The 19340-nt window shown below is 40.0% G+C and overlaps 1 protein-coding gene across 1 annotated transcript in view; it reads right to left on the reverse strand.

Moving 5' to 3' along the window:
* Positions 1-19340, reverse strand: part of LOC135364297 (uncharacterized protein C10orf67, mitochondrial-like) — a 122164-nt gene that overhangs the window by 58119 nt on the left and 44705 nt on the right. Inside the window, exons 7-9 of the mRNA XM_064590296.1 lie at positions 15750-15866; positions 14553-14611; positions 7023-7088 (exon numbers count right to left, since the gene is read on the reverse strand). Coding sequence (XP_064446366.1) covers positions 7023-7088; positions 14553-14611; positions 15750-15866 — 242 coding nt within the window. The remainder of the gene's footprint in view (positions 1-7022; positions 7089-14552; positions 14612-15749; positions 15867-19340) is intronic.

The following is a 19340-nucleotide window of genomic DNA, read 5'->3' on the forward strand; positions in this document are numbered from 1 at the left end:
CTTCTTCTTGTAAATTGTTATTTTTTTTAGTGAGCTTTACACATATACCAGGTATGCTAGTGGTACTTACGGCTCTGACCCTTGCACAACATCTAGGATTACTATAGCACAACACAACACCAGGTATTACCCATAGCGAATATTTACTGCAACTACTACTCTGTGACAGATAAACGACAATTTCGTCAAATGGGAATTTGGAGCTTTCTGCCTGAACTCAGCATTAATGGCTTATGTTCATTGCAATGTATTAGTGTAACATTCTGACAGAGAGGTGTCAAGGGAGAGAATCAGGGACTAAATGAATTAAATAAAAACAAAGGAAAGAGGATCAGGACTAGAACAGAACAAAGATATTTCCCTTAACCACACCTGGCTAAGAGTTTTTCCTTATTAAAAAGGGCAGCACATCTCAATGGATGGTCCAAGGATCCATGGGGTTCCCAAAATCTTTAGGGCTTTTGCAGCATCATTATTATTTTCCTAACAATACGAAAACAATCATCACCTTTTTTCACTCTCATGGTCTCACCAGCATACAGTGGAGTTTTCCAGAGGCTCCGGGATATTGACCCTGATAGAATGAACGCAGAAGCAGATGTAAGGATCCAGCGGTCTTCTAGTTAGCCAGATATTCAAGAAATTTGCAAAAACGCAAGGCAGAAGCAGATGTAGGGATCCAGCTGTCTTCTAGTTAGCCAGATATTCAAGAAATTTGCAAAAATGCAAGGCAATGACACTCTTACTAAACTTTTTTGTTTTGGAAACTATTTTTATAAGAAATATGCTATTTATTTTAGCATGCAAAAGATTGTTATTATTATTTGTAAATGAACTAATAAATAATTTGATTGTTTTAATTTCACATGCAGTAAATATTAACTGATAAAACCCATCTAAACCAAATCTCCTTAGAGGCCTCAATAGTTTTTAAGAGTGGAAAGGGATCCTGAGACCAAAAAGTTTGAGAACCACTGGAACAAAACCTATAAATTAATACATAAATTAACCTATAAATTAAAGTACACTCTAGTTAGTCCATATATTGTATAGTTGTGTCACTTGTGTATGAACAGTATGACCAGCTTATTAAACTATATGTAGTCCATGCTATAGTGTGGGTTAAGTCATTTTCAACTACTCACTTTTAAAATTCATTCCTTCATTTACTCATGACAAATATTTGAGTATCTACTCTGTGGCAGCCACCATGGTAGTTTTCGGGGTACAACTGTGAACAAGATGCAGTTCCTGATTTCAAGTAGCTCACCAGATGGAAATGGCAGACAAGTCAACAGGCCATCTCCATACAGTGTGAGGATAGCCACGAGAGGGGAACTGTGTGCTGTATAAACCTGAGGGTGGGAATCTGCTCCGGTCTAGGGGAGTAAGGGGGAGGGGTTCCCAGAGGTGTTATCTGAACTCTGACCTGAAGAATGAGCAGGAGCTAACCAAGAGGTGGCACTTTAGGAAGAGGAAACCACATAAAAGAAACAGTACTCTGAGACATTTGGTAATGAAACTCCTGATTATAGGTAGACAAATGTATCTGCTGATTTCATGGGGGATGAATTGCTGCATGGGTCTGAGGGATTCACTGTGGTGGATTTGGAACAACACTGGCTCAAGGGAACTTTTCCTTTCACAAGGTTTGCCCTCTGCCCTGTGACTTACAAGTAGATCATGAAGGCTGAGCAGGGCTACCAGATGTCCAGGACTGTGTGGAGCAAGCACATTTTCTGATGGTGGGCAGGAACTCACTGACAGTGAGACAGGGAACACATGGATAGTAGAACTTGCTCTGCGGTCTGCCAAGTATATAAGGATGCAATCACCTTGAGCCACTACTCATGTCATTCTTGTCTTCATTAATTGCCACGATTCCCAGAGCTATAATGTAAATGAAGTTTCCCACAGATCACTGGAAGCATCCCCCAGATTTCAAAGTGGTTCTCAGTCCTATGGCAGCAACAGTTGGCAAACTGTAGATTCTACCTGTGGATCACCAGCGTCAGAACAGTGATAGCACCAGAGGGGCGCCTGGGTGGCTCAGTCAGTTGGGCATCTGATCTGACTTCATGATCTCAGGATTGTGAGAAAGAGCCCCTTGTGGGGCACCCTGCTAGGCATGGAGGCTGCTTCAGAGCTCTCTCTCCCTCTCCCCTTAACCCTCCCCACACTTGCATGCTCACTCTCTCTCTCTCAAAATAAATAAATAAAAATGTACAGTGATAGTACTAATGAGAAGTGATATAATAACATAAATTTTATCAAATACACAGGACTAGACACAGAAATTCAGACATATATTTTATTATAGTAAATGTCTGGGTCATCAAAATACTGGTTTCCTAGTTGAATGGCCAAACACCGCCACATTACCTGGTATATGTCTAGACAGACCTGAGGCATGACTCAAAGGGAACTCAGGCAACAGGGACCCCAGTTATGGGATCAAGGCCAACTGCAGCAGTAACTCAGGGCTGGGCCCCCAGAATGAGGGGCTACAGCAACCTTTGTAACTCCTTTCTATCTTAAGTCTGGGTTGTCCCTAGAAGCCAAGTACACTGGGATGAAACAGATGAGAAAACAGTTAAAATTAAGAGTTCAGTTATAGTACTTTTCTGATGAGTACACTTTTTTATTTTTTTTGGTTTTTAACCAAAGAGGTGAATGATCTGTACACTGAAAACTATAAGACATTGATGAAAGAAATTGAAGACGACACAAATAAATGGAAAGATAACTCATGTTCCTGGACTGGAAGAATTAATATTGTTAAAAGGGCTATACTACTCCAAGCCAATGTGATCTCTATTATGATTCCAGTTTTTACAGATTTCACTTTTTACCAAAAGAATTATTAGAAAATAAATAGAATTATTATTAGAAAAAATAATTCTAAAACTTATATGGAATCACAAAAGACCCCCCCAAACCCAAGCAATGCTGAGAAAGAAGAACAAATTTGGAAGTATCACACTTCATGATTTCAAAGTATATTATAAAGCTACAGTAATCAAAACAGTATGGTACTAGCACAAAAGCAGACGCACAGACCAAACGAAAGAGAGCTGAGGGTCCAAAACTAAACCTATGAATACATAGCCAACTAATATTTGACAAAGGAGCCAAGGACACTCAATAAAGAAAAGACAGTCTCTTCAATAAATGGTGCTGGGAAAATTGGACATTCGCATGTCAAAGAATGAAACTAGACCCCTATCTTATACCACTCCCCCAAATTAACTCAAAATAAATTACAGACTTAAATGTAAGGCCTGAAGCCATAAAACTCCTTGAAGAAAACATAGGGGAAAAGCTTCTTGACATAGGTATCAGCAATGATTTTTTTGGATATGACACCTAATGCAAAGTAACAAAATAAAAAATAAACAAGTGAGACTATATCACATTGAAGAGCTTCTGTACAGCAAAACAATCAACAAAATAAAAAGGCAACTTATGGAATGGTAGAAAATATTTGGAAATCATATATCTGATAAGGGATTAATATCCAAAATATATATAGATCTCATACAACTCCATTGCAAAAAATAAATAAATAAATAAATAAATAAGAAAACCCAAATAATCCACTTAAAAATGGGCAGATGATTGAGGTACCTGGGCAGCTGGGTGGTTGAGTATCCGACTCCTGCTTTTAGCTCAGGTCATGATCTTGGGGTCATGGGTTCGAACCCCACATCCAGCTCCTCACTCAGCCTGGAGTCTGCTTGTCCCTCTATCTCTCACTCTGCCCCTCCCTGCACTCACTTGCATGCATGCGTACGTGTGTGTGTGCTCTCTCTCTCAAATAAATAAAATCTTAAAAAAAAAAAAAAATAGGGAGGTGACCTAAGTAGACATTTTCCAAAGAAGGTATTCAAATGGTCAACAGGTACATGTAAAGATATTCAGCATCATTAATCATCAGGGAAATGCAAATCAAAACCATTAATGAGATATCACCTCATACTTGATAGAATGGCTATCACTATAGATAACAAGGGTCGGTAAAAATGTGGAGAAAAGGGAACACTTGTGCCCCGCTGGTGGGAATGTAAATGGTTCAGCCACTATGGAAAACAGTATGGAGTTTCCTCAAAAAGATTAAAAATAGAATTACCATATGACCCAGCAATTCTTCTTCTGAGCATTTATCTGAAGGGAGCAAAATCACTATCTCAAAAAGATAGCTGCATCCCCATGATCACTGCAACATTATTCACAATAGCCAACACGTGGAAACAACCTAAGTGTCCATTAACAAATGAATGGATAAAGAAAATGTGGCACTGATATAATGGAATACTATTCAGCCATAAAAAAGAAGGAAATCCTGCCATTTGCAGCAACACGGATGGGCCTTGAGGACATTATGCTAAACGAAATCAGTCAGAAGAAGACAAATACCGTATGATCACTTATATGTGGAATGTAAAAAAACTGAACTTAGAGAACTGGTGATTGTCAGAGGTGGGGAGTGAAGTGAGGTTGGCGAAATGGGTGAAGGTGGTCACAGTACATAAACTTCTAGTCATAATAAACGTCCTAAGAATATAGCATACAACATAGTGACTATAGTTAACAATACTGTATTGTATATTTGAAAATTGCAAAGAGAGCAAATCTTAGAAGTTCTTATCACAAGAAAACAAAGTTTGTAACTATGTGTGGTGATGGATGTTAACTCGATTTAACCATGGTGATCACTTTACAATATACACATATATCAAATCCTTTTGTTGTACACCTAAAACCAATACAATTTTATGTGGCGATTACATCTCAATTTTTTAAAAAGATAAATGAAAGGCACTACGCATAAGAATCACAGGAAGATACAAAACTATTTCATACGCTTCCCTTCAAGCCAATCTCAGGATACCATGATTCCAAATTTCATTGCTTCCCTACACTTAACTGGTGGTGCCTTTTTACTTGCAGCTCTTTGACTTTTTAGGCTAGGTTCTTAAGAGGCCAGAAAATAAACTACATTGGAAAACAGTAATAGGCAAGCATGGAACAAAAACCCTACAGTGAGAACATTTTTACATTTCTACAAAAAGACTCTGCGTCCACTCTACCGTCTCCCACTCCTCCATCTAGGTACAATCATCAATCCAGAAATCTTCATTTCTGGAAAAAAAGTACTGTGGCAAGAGACAAAGGAAGCCAGAGAGCCACAAAACCAGCCTCCCACCGAGTTAGGAACTGAATGCCTTGGTGGGAGGGAGGGGGCGCCAAACAGTGACCTTGCTGGGCCCAAAAGTATGCCCCGGAAACCTTGGTCATGAGAAGAACCTTAAGCAGACTCTCTCTTCTGAAAACCTGAACCCCCAAACTAGTTCTGAGCATGCCGAAGGCTCTTGTGTATGGGGGGGTGCGGTTTGTGATGCAAGATCTTGCTGCTTGGCAACAAGCTTGGTGCTCCACGAACTTCCAAACAACAAAACAAAACGTTTTTTGGTTCCCCTGTGGGCAATATAATAGCCCTGGTTAACTGCTTAAGTTTCAATAAAGAGGCCAAGTAAAACTATGGGTTCTGTTCATAGTATCCACACAAACTCACTGATCAAGGAGTTTAATTTCTTCTCCAACGTCGTTAACAAACTGACAATATAACACTTGCTTCCCGTTCTCTAAAAACACTTTCAATTTTAATGACAATGTGCACATTTCGTTTGTTTAGATAAACAACTCCTAGACTTTGGAGGAATGACAGAAGGGGGTGGGGAGAGAAGAAATCGACCAAGTATACTCCAATAATGGAGACGATTTTTATAGGTGAGGTATCTAAAAGTAAAGGGTTCAAAATAACGTCATTTGTTAGCACATGGTTTCTGTGAATGGCTAACCATAAATTTTTTTCCTTGCCTGCATTCCCAGGTTGGTTTCATAGAAGGCTTTATTGTCATCCCGGAGCATTGTTTTGCATTAATTTCTATGACAAGGAACCTAAAACACATGGTGCTGAGAGTAACAAAACAGAGTTAGGGAAACAGTCATGACTTGGCACAAAGTGTGACAAGCTGTAAAAAAGGGAATGTTTCAATATCTGAAGTGGTGTTGACTGCCTATGAACAACCTTTTCTCTTCTAAACAGTATCATATTCTTTTCAAGCACATTTAGAACGCAAGTCAAGCTGTGTTTTATTTTTGATCATAATAAACACAGTCAGTTTCCTGTAACAAAGACATACTAGTGGTGACCAGTTGAAAGCCAAAGTACACCACCATAAGCTGGGCGGGGGGTGAGGTGGCAGGGCCTGGGGGGTGGGTAGTCAACAGATAAAATAAAAGAGCAGCCGTCTGGAAAGTTCTCTTAAAAGAACATAAAAAGCCAGTGTTTTCTTATGAGACAAACACAGAATGCCAAAATATCTAGCTGGGCTCTTTTTGTTGTTGTTGTCATTTATGGCAATTTGTAACTAAAAATAGCAGATCCTTCAAAATATTGGGCTCTCCTATTTGTGTGTGTGTTTTTTTTAAATCTCCATAATCAAACTCAAAAACTTTGGACAGTGCTTTAAATGGTAACACGATTTCTTATGGAAGACTCATCCACGTGGCAGCTTATTACGTTTATCATAGTACTAATCATTCTGTTGCCTTAAAATGATCATTTAAAAATGTTTATAGAAATAGGTGAAGGGATGAAGAGGTACAAATTTACAGTTATAAAATATATATGTCACGGGGTTGCAAAGTACAACATGGGGAATATAGTCAATAATATTGTAATAACATTGTATGGTGACCACACTTACTGTACTGAGCATAGCTTAATGTATGGAATTGTCTGTCGAATCACTATGTTGTACACTTGAAACTAATATAACATTGTGTGTTAATTATGCTTCAATTAAAAAAGTCTATAATTATGCATGCATTTAGATTATTGACGAAGGTGAAATAAGTTTACAGTAAAATGTTTACAGATAAAGTTTATAAATCTTTCATGATTAAATTGAATTCCTGATTTCAAATTTATTAGGAAATAATGTAAATCACCTTACCATTTCTTGAACTAATGATTTTTCATAATCGAGCTCACATAGTAATCTGTCTCTACCATCAATTAGCTAAAAGAGAAGAATATTACATTTTGATTAAAGAAAAGAACAGAATGTCTAAAATTCCTCCTCAGCAGAATTTAGCAACACATATTTTGATTTTAAACAGGAGAAAAGGGGATTCTAATATGATTTAGAAAATTTAAATGTCTGTAGATTATCATGTAACAATAATACATTATTATATAATTACTGTATTTTTACTAGAAAAGCAAGCAAAATATACACAGGAAATGCCAATTTATTTACAATCTTCCTTACATTACCCCAACAGAATGTGACATCAATATATAATAAAGCAAGTAGAGTCTGTCAAGAAGAGAAATTTTGCTCTCCTCTTTATAGGACCCATTTCTTTTATTTTAGATTTTTGTGTTCTATTTCTACGCACATCAAACTCTCTTCATGCCACCTGAAAACAGCCATCAAAGAGCATACGCTGTAGGGCCACTGCACTCCTATGACTTGCCTCCATATCTTCAGTGATTATTTGCCATTTGTGTATATTTATATTATACTATATTAGATACACTGATATAATATAACTGATATATAATATATATTAATATATATCATGATATACATGTTATCAATGATATATAATGTCATATATTATGTATTATATATCATATTATATATCAGTTATATAATATATACACATATGTGTATATATGTATAAGACATATAATATATACCAGTTATATAATATTATATACATATATTGGACGTCAGTTATGCTATATACACTGATAAACTTCAAACCTTGATTCTGACATCCACTCAATTAATTCATATATTCATTTATTTATACACATGTATAGATGTGTATATTAGATGCCGGGAGGTCTACGTTCGTCTACGGAGGTACAGAAATGAAATAGAACAGATCCCTTCCTCTGGAGCATCTACAGTATGGTAGGAGAGCAATGTGAAAAAATGACCATAATACGTAAGAAAATATGTTAATAAATCACATTTTCAGCTGGTCAAAAGCATAGCGATCTACATACCCCAGCAACCAGTTATAATCAGATATACCAGGAGAGGTACTATTTGACAATGGTCTTGAGGGATACGTGCAAGTTGGAGAAGGAACAAGGCAGAGAAAACAGCAAACAAAATAGCACAGCAACTGGAGAGGAACATGGAGTCATGGAGGACTTGGGGAAGGCTTGGTGTAAGGGGACCCAAGGTGCAGAGAGACAGCAGTGGCAGGAAAGGAGGAGGGTTGGGTGACCATAGGAGAGGCCTCACTCCCCACAGTCAGGGGTGGAAGGCAGAATGATGCAATGAGCCGAACAGGAGTCTGTTCAAATGGGAGCTCTTCTCCTTACTAGCTGTGTGGGTTAACTAAGTCTCTGCTTCAAGTCTTAGTTTTCTTGTCTGTAAAATTAAGATAATAAAACCTATTTCAAAGAGTTCTTCTGGAGAGAATTTAGCTGTTTCTGGCATCTGAAAATCCCCCAGTGTATTTTTGGGTGCTCTGATTTTATACGGTAGGCGATGGGGAACCATTGAAAGTTTTAGCACGTACAATGAAGGTAGGACACAGCTATGGCAGAGTGTGGAAGCTAGATCTGAAAAGGGATGAGGGTGGAGACAGGAAAATGAAGTTCGAATCTATGGAAATGATGAGAGCCTCAACCAAGTCTGCAGCAATGCTGTGACAGAGAAGGGGGGTTTAAGATCAATTTTGGATGGAAAATCTACAGATTGAGTGACCAACTAGATATAAGGTATAAAGGAGAGAGTAGAGAACGGCCTTAGATTTCTCATCTGTTCTTCAGGATCGATGGCAAGTTCATTCATTTAAATGGGGGAACACAGCAGGATCCAAATTCAAGGGGTAATGAGTTCAAATTTTGACAGTGGGTTTGATGAGCATGTAGAGCATTTTTTCAGCAAATATTTTTTAGGGCTGATGACTAAGAATATAAACAAGACAGTTCCTGACATTAAGAGAGCAAATAGTCCCAGATATGCAGGGCCATAGAGGGAGCTTCTAATTACCATAGGAAATGGATGGGGACTGTCAAAGTGCATGTAACATCAAAATTAAAGATGAGAACAGAGTTGAAACTAGAGACGTGGTGTTCAGGGTAATCACGAAGCAGGAGAGGAAGTTTGGAAGTCACTGGTAAACAAGTGTGCCAGTTATGGGAGAGGCTGAGGTCAGCTAGAAGAGAAAATGAAGAAGATCAAGGTTAAATAGAATTCTCAAGAATGGAATTCAAGTGGAAAATGGAGAAGGAGAAGCCACCGACAGGTATTGCTTAGGAAGGAATGAAGAATTGTATGAAGAATCAGAAGTGAGCATTGCTGCAGAAGACTCTATGACATGGCAAGTAGTCTGTCATATATGGCAGAAAATTCAGGAAGGAAAAAAACCTCAAAAGGATTGAAGGCTGGGCGCCTGGGTGGCTCAGTCGTTAAGTGTCTGTCTTCGGCTCAGGTCACGATCCCAGGGTCCTGGGATCAAGCCCCGCATCGGGCTCCCTGCTCAGCGGGAAGCCTGCTTCTCCCTCTCCCACTCCCCCTGCTTGTGTTCCGTCTCTTGCTGTGTCTCTCTCTGTCAAATAAATAAAATCTTAAAAAAAAAATTTAAAAAAAAAAGGATTGAAGGCAATATGAATCTCACTGTGACCTTATCCACAGGGGGAGCGAAAAGGGGCTGGTAAACATAGATTTCTTTTAAATAATATTTGAAGTACAGTAAATGGCAATGGGTTGGGGGTGATTAGGGTCAATGGATACCACCAAGATGATGGTTTCACTACGTCTGTAAGCTAGAGGAAAATTTTTAAAAGCATAAGAGAGAAAGGGGCTGATGAAGAAAGTTCCAGAAGAGGAAGAAGGAAGAGATGAGTCAGGGAATAGATGGAAGGATGAATCAGGGCAAAGAAGAATGATCCTCTTCAGATAAAAAGGAGTAAAGGTAAGGCTAGGTAAGCTAAGTGACGGAGTAAGAGAGCGCAGAAGGGGGAAAAAAAAATCCAAGTGTCCGCCATGTTTCCTGTGAGTTAGGAAGCATGGAGGATGGAATATGTGAATTAAGAAAAGTAGTGGAGATTAGAAGAGCTGTAGGGGGTAGTAAGAAAGGGTGCTAAGTAGATCCAAGTGAAATGCTAAGCAGGGAGAAGGTGCAGCTACTCTGGATTAAAACCCCATATGCTTGCAATGCCACCAACAGGCAAGGATTGGCCCATCTCCACTGGAGCAGGGCTGGAGAACAGTGGGGACTGGCTAGATAAGGGTCTCCGAAGGTGACACAGTGGTATAGTTGATAAGGTGGGAGGGTAGATGGCAGGTTTAGGGAAAGTAATGGAATGAGGTGGAAGAAAAGGAAAAGATTTTGTATTGAGTCATCATACCTTGGTCTGAAAAGGAGTGTCACCAAGTTTTCAATGGGTGTCAATTACCACAAACACCAAGACCATTAGCCCCAACCCTTCCTGCCTCCTTAGATCACTCTTTATCAATGACCTCTTCTGCTCTACATCTCCACTCTCATTCTTCTTTCCATTGGCATCGTTTAAAAATATTCTAGTTTCTTCTTTAAAAAAGAATTCCTCCCTCAGCCCCATGTCCCTCTCCAACTACTCCCCTACTTCTCTCTAGCCATCCACAGCCAAACTTCTAGAGAGTTGCCCATGCTCACCGTCTCCACTTCTGCATTCACCCTGCTTCTCACCTGTTCCCACCGTTCCAGGAAAATGACTCCCATTAATATCACCGGGGTCACTTTGTTGCCAGAGCTAATTGCCCAATCTTCCCTTTTGAGCCTTTAGCACAGTGCAAAGGAAATTCTCCCTTGCTTGGCTTCCGTGATGTCCCCTCTCTGGCTTCCCCTACTGACTGTTCTCATCTTCATTCAAATGCTCTCCAGCCTCAACTTCTCCTTTACCTCTCCCACCTTCAACATTATCAATGACCATAGCTTTTCCTGCCTAAACATCCCTGGAATTCATCCTGCTTGATCATTCCCAGTGTCACTGTCCTCTTTCTGTTTCAGATTATACTTTCTCTGGTCTATCCAAGTAGCCTCTTAACTGGTCTCTCTAGCTCCAAATTTTCCTCCCTCCTTCTCATTTTCTTTCTGAAACGTGAAACCAATTCTTCCACAATGTTCAAGGCTCCCCAATGCACTCAGAAGGCAACTCAAACCCCTTAGCATGAATAATAATCCTCTGCCATGAGCCCTGCTTCTTACCACCCCTTGCTCTCGCATACCCCTCAGCTACAGCAAATCACATGCACTTACTTCCCTTTTGCATGTTTCTGACCCTTCCCACTTCCCATATCCCTTTCCTGGCTTACTAGAACCTCTCTTCTGGGAGTCAACTCAGAGTCCTTCCTCCAACCTTCCCGGATCCCTTACAATCCACGCTGGGCTCCCCAACATGGCCCACAGCAATCTATGCTGCCCTGCATCCTGATGCTGATCACACCCTGAGCTGTCATTTCTGACTTCTGGCTGACTCCCTCCCAGAAGGAGATTCATATTAAGGCCACAGCTGGAATATAGATTCAGCTGTTATTAGATTATTGGAATTTAAACATGCAAGTTACTGAATATCATAATAGACAGTGCTGCAAACCCTGATGGAAGGCACGAGATCAGCCTACCCAAATACAGGCCATTTTCAGCTTGGTTTTCATTGAACCCAGGGCTAAAAAAAGGAAACATGTGTCTTATCCAGGGGCTTCTGAGCTGTTTACCCCGCCCCCTTCTTCTGCCCCAACACAAATTCTCATAGCTCACCGGATTCCTACCTTGTACCTTAGCCATACCAAATCACAAACAAGTCCACAAACATATCTCATGCTGTATGCATTCATGGTCTGACCCAGCTCTTCCACCTTCCTACCTACCTGGAAAGATCAGCTCCAGTGAAAGAGTGCAAAATAAGTGTGGAGCTATGTGTGAAGCTTTTCTAGAACCTTCCAGGTAAAACTAGACATCTCTTCTCTATGTACATACTTCCATTACAGTCCACATCACACAGCCCAAGGGTTTTTGTCTCTTGCTCTAGACTTAATCTGCTCTACAGCAGGGCCGTGTGTGTGTGTCTCCGCAGTAGCACAGAGCCTGGCCCTAAAAGGCATCTAATAAACATTGCTGAATTAACTGATATAGTGGAGGATATTGGAAACCAAACCAGTAATATCAGTCTTGTTTGTTCAACAACTCCTGACGTGCTTGCCAGTTGACAAAGCACTTTGATGCACATTATCTCATTCTATCTTCACGGTAAGCCTGTGAGAGACAGGAAGAAGGATAAGGCACTGGCCCAAGGGACCACAGTGGCAGAAATGGAAGAGGAACCCAAGGTTCTAGATTCTTTCTGCTCAATACAAATTTGTGCTTATATTCAGTGTTTCTGTGGAGGTCCAGTACGTATAAAGAAAAAAAGAAAAAAGGATTTAGAAATGATCAAACAGACTAAGGATCTGCTATATTTGTCTAGAAGAGAGCTGTGAATTAAAAATATGGTGCAAGATATATATAATTTTGAATTTTATAGTAGCCTTGTTAAAGAAAAGGTAAAAGAAACAGGTGAAATTAATTTTAATAATATATTTCATTTATCCAAATATACATTCAAGATATTATCATCTCAATGTGTAATAATTAATATTAATAATCATTGCTGAGATATTTCACTTAAACTAAGTCTTTGAAACTCAGTGTGTACTTTTCATATACAGCACATCTCAATTCGGGAGCTAAAATTTCATCGGAAATACTTGATCTGTATTTAGACTGCATAAAACTTACAGAAGAAAAAGCAGATTCACATACCAAGTTATTTAAATATAAAATATATTTAAAATATAACCAAGTTATTTAAATATAAATATTTAAAATATTTATTTATAAATCTTTAAATTTAAATTAAAAAATTAAAACTAAATATAATTTAAAATTGAGTTCCTCAGTTGCACTAGACACAGTTCATATTTTCACCTAGCCACATGGGGCTACCACTGGGCAGTGCAGACCTAAGGAAGCTGAGGATGCATTTAACTGAAATATTTAAGCTCACACAAGGTATAACTCGTCACTCAAAGGGGCATGTTTCTTTCTAATTGGTGGCTTCCTGGTCAGATTTTTCACTTTAAGTTCTTGTGCTCCTCACAGAGAATAGTAAGCTTCCACAACTCATCTCTACCAGTGACAGAATAGACTGAACAGTTTTAGAAACATTTAAGCCTTCCTTGGAGGTTAAGTGACACCAGAAAGCTGGGACTTCATTTTCAACTGAAGACATTGACACTAAAAAGGTTAAACTTGTCTGTCCACAGACTCTTGTTTTCTCTGTGAGGACGGGACTTGTACTGTCTCCGCTGCAAACAAGGTGAAGTGCAAGAAAATGAACTCTTTCTGCAAATCCCCATCGATGGGTTTGGTTTTCAGAGAAAATATCGCCCAACTCTGACCCTTCAGGGTAACCAAGTCTTTAAAAAAATAGTTCTTAAGAGTAATTTTATCGAAAACCTAAGAATACCCTGAACTGTAAAATCAGGTTGAAATTTGGACCTAAACTTAGGCACAGGTGGTCATTCGTTGGGGCTCTGGAAACATGGCTAGTGCCTCTGAGGGAATGAATGTTTAATTAAAACTGAATGTCACCCAGTTTTAATTAATTTTCATTTTAAAACTGGCACTCAATTCAATGAGTGGAGAGCATTGATGTTTATTTGGAATAAGTCAGGGATGTAAATACACGTTTTCACCTGTAAACTTCCTGAACTCTAAACACATCTTCATTCTATGAATCACTCAAAGAGCATTTGTCCACACACCAGGCACTGTGCTCAGCACTGGGAATATACCAGAAATGGAGATGATACCGTCTCTGCCCTCATGAGGCTAGCAGCACAGCAGGGAAGACAGCCGTCGCTGAAAATGTGTTGATAGCTAGGATGGAACGCTACCACTGAGAGCTAAGAAAGCCCAAAGCAGGGGCACCCGACCTGTGCGGGAGGGCGGGACTGCTGTGGTCCTGCGGCCTTGGATGCACTGGGAGATCTTGACCTTGCTGATACCCAAAAGAATTCCAGTTCTCAATACAGATTTCCTGCATAGCATAAGCCCAGTTCACATGCAAACAGAAAAATGAACATGAAGCCCCATCTGGGCTGAAAATAAGATTGCTCCTTCTTAATAATAGAATTCTCCCACAAGCACACCTTTGGATCCCCGGTGTCCATATAAATTTTCAGTTCCTTACAGTCAACAGGGTAGACACTCAGTTATCCCAAAGGAAAGAACTATCTGTACATTAATTCATTTTCAAGACTGAATCCTTATTTATTACCAGAGACCCTACCCAAATCACGGGAGAGACTAAATACGGAAATGGACTTTTCTCTACACCCCAAGACAAGCGGGACACAGTGTTATTTCACTCGTCGTGCTGACATTTCAATGTAAAAAGAGTCGTTCGTCAAGGTAAAACATTACAGTACCTTTTGAATAGTTTTATGATTCTTTTCTGCCTTCTCTTTCAGACTTACAATTTCATCTCCTGTAAACAAAAGGAAAGAGAGGCCAACCATGAAATTACAAGCTTATGGCCCTGTATTCAAGCTCCCTGCTTCAGGGCAGGCTGTACACGGCTGGCAGACATGCTGGACGCAAGTCCTAGCAGGACTGTGACCTTCACAACTGCCCTTGACATTCACAGCCTTCTTCCTGCTGTTCAGACGGCTGGTCAGATAGGGATTAAGAACTAAGTTCAAGATCCAAGTGTGGCTGAGGGCTGAAAGCTTTTCATCCATACTAGCAATGGACATTTTTGCCGTTAGTCACAGCCAATACAAAGTGCTTTAGCAGGTGGCACTTTATGACTCAGTAAGAACTAGAAAGTCTGAAAAAGCAGCATCGCACCACATTAGAAGGGAAATGAAACTACACTGGCATGGTATAATTTATATTCAAGGGATATTGTAATCTATCTGATTTCATCAATATTTTGCTCTAAGTTTTTGTGTTTTTTTTTTTATTGCTTTTCATCACTGCAGGTAAGGGGAACACCATGTAGGTAACAGAAATACAAAGATAACAGTAAGTGAAAAAAGACTTTAAAGCAGTCTAACTTTGGTGATTTAAATGCACCTTTTGCCAACGTTTAAGGTATGTAAAAAAGGGGAGTATGAGGCATACACATGAAGATTTGTGCTTTAAATTTGTATCCAAAATTGAAGATAGTTCCGTAGTAAGTAGTGCCATATTTTTCTGAAGGGCTAACTCTGTTCCTCCATAAAGGATACCCCAGTCTATGTGCTTAAGTATTTAAAGGTTATAAATTTTAGATAATCAAGCAAGCATATGAAACAAATCAGCAAAAGTCTCTGTCGATTTATAATATTTCTAGGTGAAATCTTAGTACATTTTTCAAAGGTCAATGTTTGTCTTGGGGGGAAAACAAACACCCTGAGTTAGAATGGCATGGCTCAAAAATATAACCACAAATAAACCCTCTTTCCCAAGCAAGGAATGCCATCTTCAATAAAAATCAAACCGATCTTATACATGTAAATCCAACTGATCTTATACATGTAAATAACCAAGCAAACGTATGTTTGGTGAAGACAAACACCGCTATGGATTTTATGAAGTGCCCAATGCATAGGGTTTTCTCAAAAATGACTGTAAAATGTAACCTAATACTGAATTTTCCTTTAGATTGAGTCGGATTGCTTCTTCAAGTTCTGAAATGATCTGAAGCAGTCTCTTGTTTGCCACTTTGTACTCCAAATTTTCCCTCTCTAGCATCGTCTCTCTGGCAAAAGTGTCCTGAAAGATGGGGAATTCCGTATTTCTAAGCAGAAAGCCAAGGATTTAAATATGCAACACAAGACAATACAGATGCAGAAGAGCTATCATATAATTTTCTGAATTCTATTACACACTTATAATATGAACAGTAAAAAGGAAGGAGATTAAATAGAGCTCGCTGGAAGAAAGGCTGCAGTACATTCTGTACAAAGACCACAGCACATGGGGACATTTTATTGACAGGAATAATGCATATCATACTGTTTGTGTGCCCTCATCATTCAGGTCAATTCATTATGGAGGCTGCGTCCGGGGAGGCAGCTGGGGCCCCTCCACCCACACGTCCCTCTGTGTGTGTCTGAAGCGCTGTCCGCCTGTGTAACTAGGCAGGCTGGGGGGACCGGGACGGGCAGCGCCAGGGGGTGGCAAAGTGCACGGTTAAGGAGGGGGGCTTGTTGCCTTTGTGGCATTTCCCAGTGTCAGCGCTGCCGGTGTCATGAGGAGCACATCACATGTCAAAGCGGTGACGTGTTCAGCCTGGGAGCCGCATGGAGTCCATCAGGCGCACGGATATCCACACAGTTGGTTTTCGGCTTGGTGGAGGAGCCACCCAGAGGCAATTCATATTCTGAACATTAACATGGCTTTGCATGCCTGTCACACTGGGGACTGTGCAGGCGTTTAATGCTATTGAAGACTTCAGTTTAAATCTCTATGCAAACAGCGATTACCTTGTAAGAAGGTTTCAGGATAACTTACAACAAAGGACTTTAAAGTTATAGTTTTAGTAAAGCAAACTCATTTACATTTTTATTATGTGCGTCTTTTGTTTAAATCTTGCCATGTCCATTATGGGAGAGACTTTTTCTTACGCAATAGAAGCTTATTGGGACAGCTACTCTTCCTTTCTTCTTCTTCTTCTTGTCTGTTTCAAAGCTTTTCAAAAACATCTGAATATACTCTCGCTTATGGCTGTCGAGGTTTTACCGCCACACATTTTTTAAAAAATTAAGATGTAATGGATTGGGGAAGCTGGTGCAGAACTTTGTACTTCGTGATGGTAAAATATTAAACGATCACACAATCTCAAAATATTAAGGAGTAGGCTGAAAAGTCATTCTATTATTGTGCTAAAAGAGATAGAAAGTTCTATATGCCTTGCTTCAAAATTCATATGGTTAACAGAAGTACTTTTGAACTTTAATCTTCAGACCAATTATAATGTATTCTTTTTGCAGCAATGCCATGATTGCTAATACAAAAAAAAATGAGATCTCCTCTCAAAAACAAAATCTTCCTTCCCAACATACTGGGTCCCTTTTGAAACCGTATTTTTATTTAACCTTAGAGAGATCTGAAAGTAAATTATTAAAATGTTTTACTCTGTGACCATAATGTCTCAAAAGAAAAAGAAGTGGCTACAATTTTTGCAGTACATTTAATAAACCCAGTACATTCAATAAGAAGCCACCTACTAATAAAGTTAGTCTTATCAGAGTTAATTTTTAAAACAATGTTAAGTTTTGCACTAAACCCAATACAAATCTTTATGATTTTGATCCACCATTTCATTTACATTATTTGAGCCCAACTCATTCTTAATTCATGAGAACTAACAAATCTAATAGTTAATAAACAGCACTGTTTTAATAAAGGAAGAATCCCAATCGTTAATTTCTAGTCCCACGTGGTTCAATTTGAAACCATCACAGAAGGTACTTATAGACTAAAAATGGTTTTTAAACAAAAACAAACAAACAAACAAACAAACAAATCATATTTGTCTCCAAAGGCTTAAGCATACATTTCCTAACTGGCAGAATATGAATGACCACAGTGAATGATATGAGCACTCATTATCATAAACTAAACAAGAACTATTTGAATTCATCACACGAAGCATGAAATGTATAAGTGGTAGCAGCTAATACCTCAATGCGTTTTCTGAAACTCTCGTATAAAAGCAGGAAACAAGGAAAACACATTCATCTGGACGGTCTTTCTTCCTATCCATCTATACAGCTCCCGTGCTTGTGAGGTTAATCTTTAGCTCTGTCCCCACCATCTGTCAGCTGCAGGAACTGCACGTAATTAACTATTCAGACTCCCACAGCAATGAGGACACTCATTAGCAAAATGAACAAAGGGATAGTTCTGGGCTGCCACGGTCATCTGTTACACTCTGAGTGGCAGGTTTTGTGGTGGTGTTCCTTCTACCATCTGCCCACACCACTAGTTTTTGGCTTATTTAAACCATGAGACTTCTTTAAAGTAAACTGCGTTAACAAACCAAGGTTAAAAAGGATGGAGATCATTAAAAGGTGGTTAACTAGATGTAGCTATTTAAAGCCGCACCGTAGCTGAAGAGAGATGGTGTGTGATCCACGATCATTCTGGAATTTTAAATTTCGAAAGGAACTCGCCAAGGTAAAGTTTTTCTATCACGCTGTGAAAACGAGGACTTCCCGCGGTGGCTTAGGCACTAGTTCTCTGGTGAACATTGACGAGATGGGCAGAACCGTCGTTCCCCGGTTTCGGAATCCTAAACAGATCTTGAAAGAATCGTTTTTGTAGACTTGGTGTACTGTAGAGCCTTGCTACTCAAAGTGTGGTCCACAGACCCTGAGCCCCGGCCTCACCCAGGAGCTTATGGGAAACGCAGACTCTCGGGCCCCAGCCCAGACCCACTGCCAGAATCTGTATCTTAACCAGAGCCGCGGAGGATCCATACACACAATGAAGTCTGGGGAGTACTGTTTAGAGCCCTGCATGTGCCTCTCAGCAGTCCCCCTTCTGCCATATTGGTGTCTCAATTCTGCAGGCTCCCCGTACAGTACTTGGACATCTCAATTTGCTGCTGGGGGGTGCAGGAGGGTTTTGATGCATGCCCGCCCGTGCTGCCTGACAGTCACGGAGAAGAGCAGGTGCTCTCCCGGTGAGTGACAGCCAGGAAAGTGGCGCACTGGGGCAGTGCAGCCCTGCAGAGTTGCCACTCTTGACGGACAGCTCTGTTTCGGAGCTGTCAGCAACAAGCAGTTACGTTCCCTTCTCGAGGGGCGGAGCGGGGGGGTGGTGATGGTTGCACAGCTCATTTATGGGAGGGTAAGGGGAAAAAATGAAGTCAGTTGCAATTAAAACGCACGTGCATGTGTGCGGGCAGACACGCGCATACCTGCGCATGCGCTCTGGCAGCCCAGCCTCCGTTTGCAACCCTCAAGGGGGCTGATCAATGGAGCGCACGACAACCGGAGAACCACAGCGACATGCAGCTAAGTCACGACCGTTTCCTACAGAACTAAACTGGAAAAGAGGCTCAGTCCTTGAGTGACGGTGCTCGGAGGGATATTCAACATCAAGCCTGGAGAGATGAGGCTTCTATAACTTAAAGAGCTCCCTTTCCCGATTTCCATTTTGTTATAAATATGATGTAAGCTAGCGGTTTATTAAACTTTCCCTTTGCGATCACAGTCTCATCA

The sequence above is a fragment of the Mirounga angustirostris genome, unplaced genomic scaffold, assembly GCF_029215605.1.
Source record: "Mirounga angustirostris isolate CCGP_5_RB_7025 unplaced genomic scaffold, mMirAng1.0.hap1 SCAF_5, whole genome shotgun sequence".
Taxonomy (NCBI): Eukaryota; Metazoa; Chordata; class Mammalia; order Carnivora; family Phocidae; genus Mirounga; species Mirounga angustirostris.